Below are 12,534 nucleotides of genomic sequence, written 5' to 3'. Positions count from 1 at the left end.
CAGTTGCATGAAGAGACTAAATATATGCAGCTAAAGACAGCCTTGGGTGGTAGACTAGTACATACATAATACATTACACATTTTAGCCTCCTTATATATTGCACATTTTCACTGAGTACATACATACATGGAGATTTCTTAGTATAGTTTGAATCATTTAAACTACTGGTTTTGTTATGTAGCTGAGTTTGCCATTGCATGGTTCTTCCCCATCTGGTTTCCATTAAGCTGTGGGTATAAAATGGATTCCTGGTTGCTGTGATCACACAGACACACTCAAAGCTATGGAAGTTGCACTCTGGATCTGTTTGTTCTGCTTGCAAGGCTTCCTACTTGCAGATGGGCAGAACTGTGTAGATGTGAACAGGGACGGGACCAAAGATCAGGATATCATGTCAAAGGTAAGAGGCCTTCATTAGTTGATTAATGGTAATATTATATTCATGTTGAAATTAGTTGTTTATATCATGGCTTTGGACATTCATCAAATTTACATGGCAGTGTTAACTTTAGTGTTATAAATTCTAGCAAATTATACTGTTGAGAATTTAATGTTGTAGTTTGTCTGTTGTGAAGAAGACACGTGATGTTCAGGAGGGTGGAAAATTCCATTAAATGTTTCTACTAATGCGTCACAATTGCTTCATGCCACGCTTCAATCCCTTATAGCTATGATGTAGTATAGCAAATAGAAATACTAGGAAAAATCCCAATCCCAATTTGTCTATAGTCTCTGTTGGAAATCTAGAAAAAGCAAGACTTGTTAAGTAATTTCAGGCCTCTTGATGAAACATTATGTAAACCATACAGTCTTTTATAAAGCAGTTATTAAGTTTAGATTAGCTCTTGCACTAGTAATGAATATGAATGAATACATGTATTAATAAACCATACAGTCTTTTGTAAAGCAGTTATTAAGTTTAAATTAGCACTTGTACTAGTAATTAGTAGTAAATTATATTTTTCCGTTTTGTTCCAAGTTTGTAAGGACACATTTATCCAAAGAAGCAGTAGTAGTAATAATAATAATGATAATAACACAATGTTACATGTTATTAAACAGAGGGTAATCCAGTTTGCAACAAGGTTTCCTGCTGCTTAACATAATTTCAATAGGTGAAATAAAAATACAAAATAACAAAGACATTGTAGAAATCATTGAGGGAGCTCTTCTCAACAAAATAAGGGGCATAATAAACATGATTTTGCTTTCACTTCAGCTTTTTACATGAAGGCAGCCTGGGAGACATAGGAAGACAAAATGTAAACATTTAAATCTCCTGAAATGAAAAGAGGAAGGGAAACCCCCAAGAAAACCTCTCCAGTAGTCTAAATGGTACATATTTATTTAAAGAATTATATTTTAAACAAAGGTGTGTGCTTCAATCAAAACACAAGGATGATGAGACATCTGTGTCTTGGTAAGACACAGTTTTCAGAGCAGATATGTGACCACGGAGCTCAGTGTGTAGGTAGGCCTAAAGTCAACAACTAGATCAAGGCAATCAAGGCGTAAAAGCATGATTAAACGTTGTGCAGCTTTGCTGCAGTGTCCTCTGCTGAACAATGATCAAACAGTTTGAAAGCCCCCGCCCGAATCCCAAAAATTGCAGTTTTTCCTATATAACTACCTGAGCCGTGGCACCGAGGATGACAAAATGTTTATGGTATGTTGGTCTCAAGAGCTCGCATCAACTTAGCTTATAACCAGTCATTTGTGATATGCACCCCCATGGTAAAAATTGAAAATGCAATGTAATATTGCTTTAATTGCCCCTATCTTCAGATGAGAACTGCACCAATTTCATGTGTATGATTAACCTGACACCCTCTGGGAGTATGCCAAGTTTTGTGGAATTTCATCCATGGGGGGCTATAAAAAAATGGATTTATGTGTACATTCAGGACTGTATACCCATCGGCCTGTAGATGGTGGTATTAACCCTCAGGAGGGTATTTCACAAAACCAAGATAGGGGATTTAGACAGGCTTACTGGGTTATCCTGGATGAACATAGCCTTGACTTGGTTTCACAGAAGAGATCACATATAAGTTACCATGGGAATTTATACTTGGAAGATAGCCTGCTCCCGACCAGGCTAACAGCCAAGCTAAGTTAATTCTAATGGTAATTACATTATCTGATTGGTTCTGCTAGCTGTCATTGAAATCAGACCTCCATGCGATTTTTTCTTATAATTACTAACATACTCGTTGTTTGCTTCTTTTTTGACGGACGTTTGATGAATAGCCTACTGTAGTAGTTTATTGGAAGTGGAGGGGACATTTTTCGAAGGTGTTTTCAACTAATTCGGCTTTTAAGACAAATTAAGAAATAATATAGTCATATTGTGTGCTTCTTTGCAGTGGCAAAGCGCTTTCTTAATGACGTTCTTAATGACGTGCCGAGACAAGGAAGCTCTCACACGTGGGTGCATACGTAAATTTGCATTCACTTGGTGTACCACACCTACTCCCGCTATGTAACAGAAATAATCATGATTCCCATCCAAAAAAGTACATCTTTACCTCGTTGTTAGTCTATATCAAAAGTGGTTGTTCACTTTGTGTGCAAGACTCTATTTTTCACGTTTTTTTTATTCCAACTGTGAGTTATTTGGGGGACAAACGAGAACGCACACACATACCAAATAACTTACACCTGGCTTCACCTAGCCGCCTCAACTCATCTGCGCTCAGCATTAGTGAAACGTATTGAGCATGTTTACTTTGACCAGGCTTGGTCAACCGCATGTGTCGTCACTTATCTTGGATCTACTTACTCTGGTTTTGTGAAATACGAGTCTAACTCCCCCCCTGAGGATTTGAAAAACTGTTCCAAACACACGTCTCAATCTCTGCTAGTTTTTGTCCTAGAAACATTAGACACCATTAGAAACCTTTACAGTAATCAACTAGTTTCCAAATATATATGTTTTAAAAGAGAATGGTTGCTCTGGGTGCAACAAACATACAAACATGCAGGAACACACACAAACACACACACACACACACACACATAATACACACACACGCACCAGCACATACACACATGTACATAAAAAATTACACAAACACATCCACAAACACGCCCACACGCATGCACACATACACCCTTACACACACACAGATGCACAGTACACACACACACACACACACACACACCTGCACACACCTCTCTCACACACACACACACACACACACACACACACACACACACACACACACACACACAGATGCACAGTGTGCACACACACACACACACACACACACAAACACATCTTTGAGTACGTTTTCTGAGATGTAGCACTGTGTGAGACCACCGGAGCTGAGAAGTGAGTGTGTGTGTGTGTGTGTGTGTGTGTGTGATGTACTTTAGCCTGTGTGCCCATGTGTGTGTTTGCATGTGTGTATATGTGTGTATGTGCATGTTCTGTGTGTATTCTGTGTGTACTCTTTCTTTCTCTTTCTCTCTCTGTGTCTGTGTGTGTTCTGTGTTATCTGTGTGTATTCTGTGTGTGTTCTCTCTTTCTCTCTCTCTCTCTGGGTGTATCTGTGTGTGTGCCTGTGTGTGTTTGTGTGTATGTGTTTTTGTGTGTGTGTGTGTGCCTGCGTGTGTGTGTGTGTGTGTGTGTGTGTGTGTGATCTAATATAGACAACCTCAAGTCCCTCCCTCCATGGACGCACATTTCATGCACGAGCGAGAATTCAGGTGCGCGAGAGCGAGCCAGGCTAAATGAAATGCCAGCCTGGCGTCTACAGCACTATGAGCTCTAGTCTCCATACAATCACATCAACTTCCCCAATTACATTCTTTATTCACCTCCAAAGAGTTGTAGGTAATAGTTCCACAAATCAAACAAGGTAGATGATTTTATAGCTTACATTATGGTAAAAGCACCAATTAGGCTACCAGCCCTTTCGTTCGGAAATTCTAAAACAACTGTGCATTTTAATACACCAAAATAACATTTGATAAATACCTTACATTTTTCAGTAGCCACAGGTGTGCATATTTGAACAGAATCTGGTTTGGTTCTTACCGGGGCGTTTCTCTCCTGAAATATCCGAGTTTAGTGCTGGCCTGTTGGTTAGCCTATTCCACTGTAGCTCCAAGCGGTTCAGTTTCGGTTTCATGTATACAACACTCTTCCAGTCACGCCGTGACGGTAAAATGTAAAATTTGCTACATAGCTTATTTATTGCGTGGGTGATTGAGTTTCCGTTGGTATTCGCTGTCTTGGTTTGTATGGAAAATGACACATACAACAAGAGGGGAACATAGGGGACGTGCAGCGTGCAGCAGGCATAGATAGCAGGCCTAGTTGGTTTCATTTCAGCACTGGCTCGCAGTCACCAGCTTTGAGTATGTGCACGAAAGGTCGCGCGCAGGGGGGAGGGGGAGGAGTAAGAGGAGTAAGACCGTGAGATTGATGAACGAGCTATGAAATGACGGTATAGGGTTTAGAATACAATTGGCTGGAGTTTTTCGAGCCCTGCCCGTTCCGCAGATGATTGACGTGTTTAATTTCCATTTCAGTGCTTCCAACTCAGTGGCTGTAAGTAGGTTAGGAATAGGATTTTGCAAAAATGGCCAAAAAAGCTAAGTACATACCCTACCTTTAAGGGTTTCTAATGGTGTCACTTATATGTTTCTAGGACAGAAAAGCAGAGGTGTCAAAAGTATTCACTACTCCAGTAAAAGTAAAGATACTAGGTTTTAAAAATACTTTTGTAAAAGTGGAAGTATCAACTCAAGCTTTGTACTTAAGTAAAAGTATAAAAGTACTGGTTTCAAAACTACTTAAAGTATAAAAGTAAAAGTAATGTAAGGGAAAATTAATGCCATTAAAAACAAAGGTTTAGGCCACGCCACAGGGGCCTATTGTGCACTACCCCTAGTCTGGTTTTAACCATACTAAGCTCAGTCTTTTAAGATGGACAACTGGACAAATTGGTGTTGGCTACCCAGGGCAGGCTTAGGGGCAGTTACCCTTGTTTGGTTATAGTATACAGTATACATTAGTGCTGTCAAATTATATGATTAATCCAGGTCAAAAAGATGAAAAATACTTGTTTGTAAGGTGGGGCAAAAGAACCTTCAGTGGATGACTTCCTTTTGAGGGCTGCTGAAGTAAGTTGCGTGTAGCCTACTGTACCTAGACAAGTTGGGTGTTTCTCCTGTGGAAAAAAAAAATTAATGCACAGGCACAGATTGAGATTCATGTTATGCTTTGTCAACTACTAGAATATATCTTTACACAATTAACTTACAAATATCCCATATAGCAGTAAGCTAAGATAACATTTGGCTAAAGTTGAATTTAAAATCTCACACAGTGCCCACCAAACGAACTTGCAATGTTAAATCATAGCCTACCGCTAGCAAGCAAACCATGTAGCCTACCAAGCAATTAGCAAGCCATAGCAAATCACACACAGTGCCCCCAAACAAACTGGCAACATTGAATCATAGCATAGGCTACAGTATCTAGCCATAGCAAACATTCAAAATGTACCATTCGGCTATACGCTACGTTAATAGGTTAGGCTAGGCCAGCGTTTCTCAAACTGTGGGGCGCAGAGACATGCCAGGTGGGGCGCGAGCTGACGTGAAAAACCGGAGATTTTAAAAAAATCTGTAGCCTATGCCTTCCTTTATTGATAATTACGAGCATGCACCTCCATCTCACAAAACACACACAAACAAGGTAGGCGTAATATAGACTCTTGTATCATTGACCAGATGAAAATGTTAGTCTGTCCTGAAACCATAGTTCGAAAAAAAATGATTGACGTCGGCATTTTAATTGCAGCGGAAACAAAAAAACCGTCCACGTTCGAGACGAGCGCAGTGAAATTGAAGGATATCTTGGCTATCTGTCCAACGATACAATTGCTGTTTTGCGTTCTCGAAGAACAACTGCTTGACAAACGGAAACACATGTTTTGTCTTGCAAGTGGACAAGGCCACTGACCGCAACAAATGTGGTTTAGTTATTGCTTACAGTATCTCTGCTTTGTTAACTTGACAGCGAGTGAAGATATTCTATTCTGCGAGTATGTCAAAAGTAGGGCCACTGCTGATGAGCTATTCAACATTCTCAACAATTAGTCTACCTGGCAGAACATGACATCAAATGGGAAATGTGAGAGACTTTGCTCGGATGGCGCACAGACGGTAAAATAAATGGTCTGCAGGCCGTGATAAAGAGGGTAGCGCCCGATGCGCAACGGACGGGCTGTTTCATTCAGGGAAACGCTCATGTCAAGGCCTGACCTGAATAAGATTTTGAACGAGTTTGTGAGATTGGTGAACCTTCATTTATAACACAATGGTAGCATATAGTTGGCCCTTTTTCTTTATTTTTGGAAAATCATTTTTGAAGTGATAATCTGTCGTCAAATGTTATTTGTTAGGCTTTCTGATGTAGCCTATATTTAGCAACTGACATTATGTCAATACATTTTAAATTTTTGAGCTTGACCTACTACTTTTTTAGAGCGATGATGGACAGGTGGGGCTCGAGAAAGCCCCCTTGATCAAAGTGGGGAATGAAAGAAAAAGTTTGAGAACCACTGACTGGCCTAGGCCTACTACAATATTGTGCCAAATCTGAAATTATTTGTTTTTGCATCCAACCATTTCGAAAATTCTTCCGGGGATGAGGGATATGTTGGCTGGTCTTCGTGGTGTGATGGATCGCGTACAAACCAATAGGGTGTCGGAATGGTATATGTTTACACTTCTCGTCCAAGCGCAATCAAATACACACTGACAAGCCAAAATGAAATAGGAGTAACGAGGCTATTTTCAAAATGTAAGGAGTAGAAAGTACAGATACTTGCGTGAAAATGTAAGGAGTAGAAGTAAAAAGTAGGCTGAAAAAGAATTACTCAAGGAAAGTATAGATACCCAAAATTTCTACTTAACACTTGGAGGTCCGGGGCTTTTTCAGGCACTTTGAAGCAGTCAGCTATACCTTGAGATTTTTAAGTTTTTCATCTAACTAAAAACATCTATGCAAAAGTAGCACATATGGTTATATTCTAGAGGTCCTCCACAATAATTATGTAAGAGTAAAGTGGATGTAATGCGATTACTTTTATTATATTTCTGTATAAACACATCTATTTAAAAAAATATTTTCAAAGGTCAGAGGTCAAAGGTAAAAAACACACTATAAATATAGCCGCAAGCGGTGATGGCAGGCCCGAGCACCTGCGGTGCGGACCCGTGACATTTCTGAATCTAACAAACCAACATGTACTTGTTGAGCAACACACATGCCCACCAAATTTTGTTGATTTTCATCAATTCAATTCAATTAAATTTCAATTAAATTTTATTTATAGAGCGCCAAAACATTACACATGTCTCATGGCGCTTTACAGAGTGTTAAACCTTCAAAGAGAGCCCATGAGCAACAGGGGCAAGGAAAAAATCCCTAGAATTGGAGATACATATAGGAAGAAACCTCAGACAGATCCACGACTCAAGGGCCCAACCCATCTGCCTAGGGTCAGTTAAAGTAGAGTAAAGTCATTTGTAGTATTAGAAGGTTCAAACAGTACAGTATAGGGAATAAATAGTCCATCAGTAATCCATTAGTAATTTTGGAGGGTAAAGGCCCGATCACATTGTAGACGGCATGCGCTGCGCTCACCGCTAGGTTGCTCTTGGTTGAGATAACGTTCTACGATTTTTGTTGTTGTTACCGCTCCTATTTCTATGGTTACTGCTGGGCTCCGCGCAAAAGACCATTCACTTACAGCGCGCCGCGGTCAAAGTTGAACATGTTTCAACTTTGACCGCGGCAAGCGCAACAGCGGCAAAGCGGCAAAATGCCGCCGGCGCTGCGCTTTGCTGCGCTTAGCGGCAGAGCCGCTTTTGTGCTCTCAACCCATTGAAATGAATGGGTTTCATAGCGCATGCCGCCTGTAATCTGATCGGGCCTTAATGGGTCGCTGGGATGCGTGGGCCGGGGATCCTGGCAGGGAACCACAGCAGGTAATGGTAGGGCAGTCATAGGGATGATGATGGCAATGGCACTCAGGGGGATGGGACTTCAGGTGTGATGAGGGCCAGGCACAAAGATGGCTGATGACTGGTAATGGTTCACCTCACAGGTGAGGTATAGGGGAAAGGGAAGAGAAACTAAGTGTGTTAGTATTACTATAGAGAATGGGAACGGAAGTTAGCGGCGCAGTGCATTCTGGGACAAAAAGGGCGTTTTCCTCCATTAGGTGAGGCCGCGGCGCGAATTATAAACAAGAAACCTATGGAAACCTATGATATTTCGAACAAGATCGGCTAGCCAAAACAGTAACACTAGATGTAAACATTTAGGCTACTATGCTAAAAACTAGTAGTAGAAGTAGTAATGGACCGTACAGAGACAAGCTCCTGCCAGACGCGAGGAAACGTTATATAGAAAATATATCTTTGATCGGTAACATGGATCCCTATGACAGACCGTCTGGAGAGTGGACGTGAGACCCTGAAAGTAATACAAAGACACTCCGTTGTTGATTTTTTTTACCTGACGATCGTGGGCACGGACGTTACATCCAACAACACAACAGGTTCGTCCCATGATGTGTGAAAAACAGTGTTAGAAACAGCGAGTTAGCAATGTTTTACGATGTTTACAATGGTACAGCATTGGCAGCAGCGTACAAGTGGCCTCACGTATGTATCCCAGACGCCACCGCGGCGCAACCGCGAAATGTCCGCGACGTCACATTCCCATTCTCTATAAGTCATGATGGTTGGTATTAATAAGTATATCAATGGGGATATAAATTATTATACTATAGAGGGAAAAGGCAGAGGGGGAGAGGGAGTTGAATGACAGGACAGAGAGAGAGGGAGGATGGAGAGTTGAGAGAGGGGAGGGGAGAGAGTTGTACGGCATGACACATGAGAAGTCCATGACAGTGCTATGCTATAGCAGCATAACTAAGGCATGGTGGAGGGTAGTCAGCACCAGCACAGGTGTGGTCAGTAGCCACCATGGGAGGCTTGACTGGAGCACCAGTCACAGAAGCCCACAGCAGAAGTGGTCCATTCCAATGAAACCCTGAAGTGGTTGCAGTTCCACACTGCACCATACCTAACTAGGAGGCACTAAAGAGATATGTTTTAAGTCTAGACTTAAAAATAGGGAGGGTGTCTGCTAAACGAATTGAGGGAGAAAGATCATTCCAGAGGAGAGGTGTGCGGTAACAAAAAGCTCTGCCTCCTACTGTAGTTTTTGAAATTCTTGGAGTTACAAGAAGTCCAGTATTTTGTGATCGTAAGGGTCTAGGTGGATTATATGGGACTAGAAGATCTTTAATATATTCGGGTGCCCTGCCATTTATGGCTTTGTATGTTAGAAGTAGAATTTTGAAGTCAATGCGACTTTTAACAGGTAGCCAATGTAGAGATGCTAGGAGTGAGTGTGCGAGCAGCTGCGTTTTGTATAAGCTGTAAGCTTTTTAGACAGGTATTATTGCAGCCGGCGTATAGTGCATTACAATAGTCTAGCCTAGAAGTGACAAAACCGTGAATTAATTTTTCAGCGTCTGGTAAGGATAAGGACTTCCTTATCTTTGAGATGTTGAAAAATGAAGTTTTTGTGATCTGCTTTATGTGACTATTGAGTAGAAGTTCTTGATCAATTATAACTCCTAGATTTGTAACACTTGTGGATGAGGTCAGTGAGAGATCACTATATGTAACTTGTGATGTAGATAGGATGTCCCTAATCTTTTTAGGACCTAAAACCATAACTTCTGTTTTATCTGAGTTCAATATCAGGAAGTTATTAGTCATCCAAATTTTTATGTCTCTCAGACATGTGTTGAGTTTGGCTAACGGGGTTGGTTCATCGGGCTTTATGGAAATATATAATTGTGTATCATCTGCATAAGAATGGAAATGAATGCCATGTTTTCTAATTACAGAACCTAGGGGAAGCATATAAAGAGAAAATAATAGGGGCCCTAGTACTGAGCCTTGAGGCACTCCATATTTTACCATAGTCTGGGTGGATGTGAAGTGAATTCGAACTACTACCTTCAGGGAGGCGTTTTAGAGTACCAACAGCAAATAGAAACATTTTTTTAAAATCCTTTGTCCCTAATGCTGTGAAGGTGCTAAATAGCAATAAAGGCACACATAAGGATAGAATTGGCAAAACTTTTTAATTAGGCTACTATTTTTTTTTACCTATTTATTTATTTATTTATTTAATACTTTTGTAAAGCCAACCAGTGAAATGCTACTTTTTCATGGAATGTATTGACTGTGTTTGTCTGTCTTGCTGTCTCGGCTATGCACTGTTTGTAATGTCCTGTCTTTCATGTATTTTTGTATTGTATTGGTGAAACCGAAGGCAAATTTTCACAATCTGTGGACAATAAAGTTTTCCTATTCGTATTCGTATTCGTATTCGTATTCGTATGGTTCATTATGGACCTGTACAAATTGTTGGCGGTTAGTAAGGTAAGATCTAAACCAAGCAAGTGCAGAGTTTTTGATACCTATGGAATGTTCAAGCCTGTGAAGTAGTATGTCATGATCTATGGTGTCAAAAGCAGTAGTGAGGTCAAGGAGGACTAGTATTGATGCATATCCGTTATCAGCAGCGATGAGGAGGTCATTAAACACTTTAACTATGGCTGATTCGGTACTGTGGTGGGCTCTAAAGCCAGATTGGTACAGTTCTTGAATTTTGTTCATTTGTAAGAAGGCGCCAATTTGTTTGGAAACTATTTTTTCAAGTATTTTTTACATAAAAGGGAGATTAGAAATAGGCCTATAGTTAGCTAGGATGTTAGGGTCGAGGCTAGGCTTTTTGAGTGATGGCTTGATAACAGACATGCTGTGGAACATGTCCTAATAGCATTGAATTATTTAAAATCTGAAGTAAGGCATTATCGAGGAGGGGGAGAGCAGTCTTAAGAAGGTGAGTAGGAATAGGGTCTAGCAGACTAGTTGCAGATTTTGATGAGGAAATTGTGGAGGTGAGCTCTAATGTGTCGATAGGTGTAAATGAACTAAATGTTGTTCTAGGTTGCAGCTGTGATTCTGTTATGTTTTCACTATCATTTAGCAGTGGAGTATGTGTATTTGGAGAAACTGACTGGTTGTTGATCTTAACTCCAATTCTTTCAATTTTGTCATTAAAAAAGTCCATAAAATCATTACTATTTAAGCTCAAAGGAATAGATTGGCTTACTTCATTATGGCTCTTTGTTAAGCGGGAGATTGTGCTAAAAATACATTTTGTATTATTTCTATTTTCTTCAATCAGTGAGGAATAGTAAACTGACTTGGCCTTGTTAAGTGCTTGTTTGTATGTGATGAGGCTATCTCTCCATGCTTGGCGAAAGACTTCCATTTTAGTGGTGCGCCACTTTTGCTCTAGTTTGCGTGTTTTTTGCTTAAGGCTTTTAGTCTCTGTGGTATACCATGGAGCATGTCTTGTTTGTTTTCTTATTTTCTTTTTGAGTGGTGCTACAGAGTCTAGTGTTGAGTGTAGTGCGTTCATTACATTATCAGTTAGTAAATCAACCTCTGTTGGGTTAAGGGAAGGACCTTCTATTTTAAGAGAAGGGCCCTCTAATATTTCCTGAGTCAGAAATGTGGAAAGGGTAAGTGGAATTTGTTCTAGAAAGTCTGCATTCGTTTTTTCAGATAGGCCACGACTATAGTAGTAAGTGGAGTTAGGGTACTACATAGTGTAGTGTCATTTCAAAAGTAATTAGATGGTGATCAGTTAGGGTGGGGTGTTGTGGTATGATTGCTAACTGCGCTATGTTTATGCCGTATGACAAGACTAGATCAATAGTATGGTTATGACGATGTGTGGGTGAATTAATATTTTGGCAGAAGCCGAGATGGTCAATTAGAGATTGGAATGCAATTGTGAGACTATCGTTCACATTATCCATATGAATATTAAAATCACCCAATATAAGTATTTTTCTGGACAACTAAGGTGTAAAGAAAATCAGAGAATTCTTCTAGAAAATTAATGTAGGGGCCTGGGGGTCTATAAAGTGTGACCACGGTTACAGGTGGATTAGTTTTCCAATCTGGGTGTATTAAATTAAGAATTAGGACTTCAAAAGATGTAAGCTGTGCGGGTTTGGGAGATGTGAGAAGGCTAGAGTGGTAAATTGTAGCTACTCCACCACCCCTGCCAGTGTGGCGTGGTACATGGTGGTTTAGATAGGAAGGTGGTGTGGACTCATTCAATGGAAGGTATTCATCTGGTTTAAGCCAGGTTTCAGTGAGGCACATTATGTCTATGTGGTTGTCAGTAATCATTTCATTAACCAAGGGGGTCTTACTTGATAATGATCGAATGTTAAGTAAAGCAAGCCTAAGTTGCGTTTTTTGGGGGGATTGTGTAATAGAAGATGTTTTTATTTGAATAAGATTGCTAAAATCAATTCCCCTAATGGGTCGAGCACTAGACAGTTTTGGTACAGACACCCTCTCTATTTGGCCCTGTGTAGGCCTACCTGGGTGACTCTGGG

General features: G+C 40.4%; 1 protein-coding gene across 4 annotated transcripts in view; it reads left to right on the top strand.

Annotated features, from left to right (window-relative positions):
• Nucleotides 1–254: 254 nt before the first annotated feature.
• Nucleotides 255–12,534, top strand: part of si:dkey-12l12.1 (uncharacterized) — a 117,920-nt gene continuing 105,640 nt past the window's right edge. For all 4 annotated transcript variants that reach the window (XM_062521604.1, XM_062521605.1, XM_062521607.1 and 1 more), the window contains exon 1: nucleotides 255–401. In XM_062521604.1, coding sequence (XP_062377588.1) covers nucleotides 285–401 — 117 coding nt within the window. In that variant the 5' untranslated portion in view covers nucleotides 255–284. The remainder of the gene's footprint in view (nucleotides 402–12,534) is intronic.

This window comes from Sardina pilchardus, chromosome 19 (assembly GCF_963854185.1).
Source record: "Sardina pilchardus chromosome 19, fSarPil1.1, whole genome shotgun sequence".
Taxonomy (NCBI): Eukaryota; Metazoa; Chordata; class Actinopteri; order Clupeiformes; family Clupeidae; genus Sardina; species Sardina pilchardus.
This window is presented reverse-complemented; position numbering and strand designations above follow the sequence as displayed.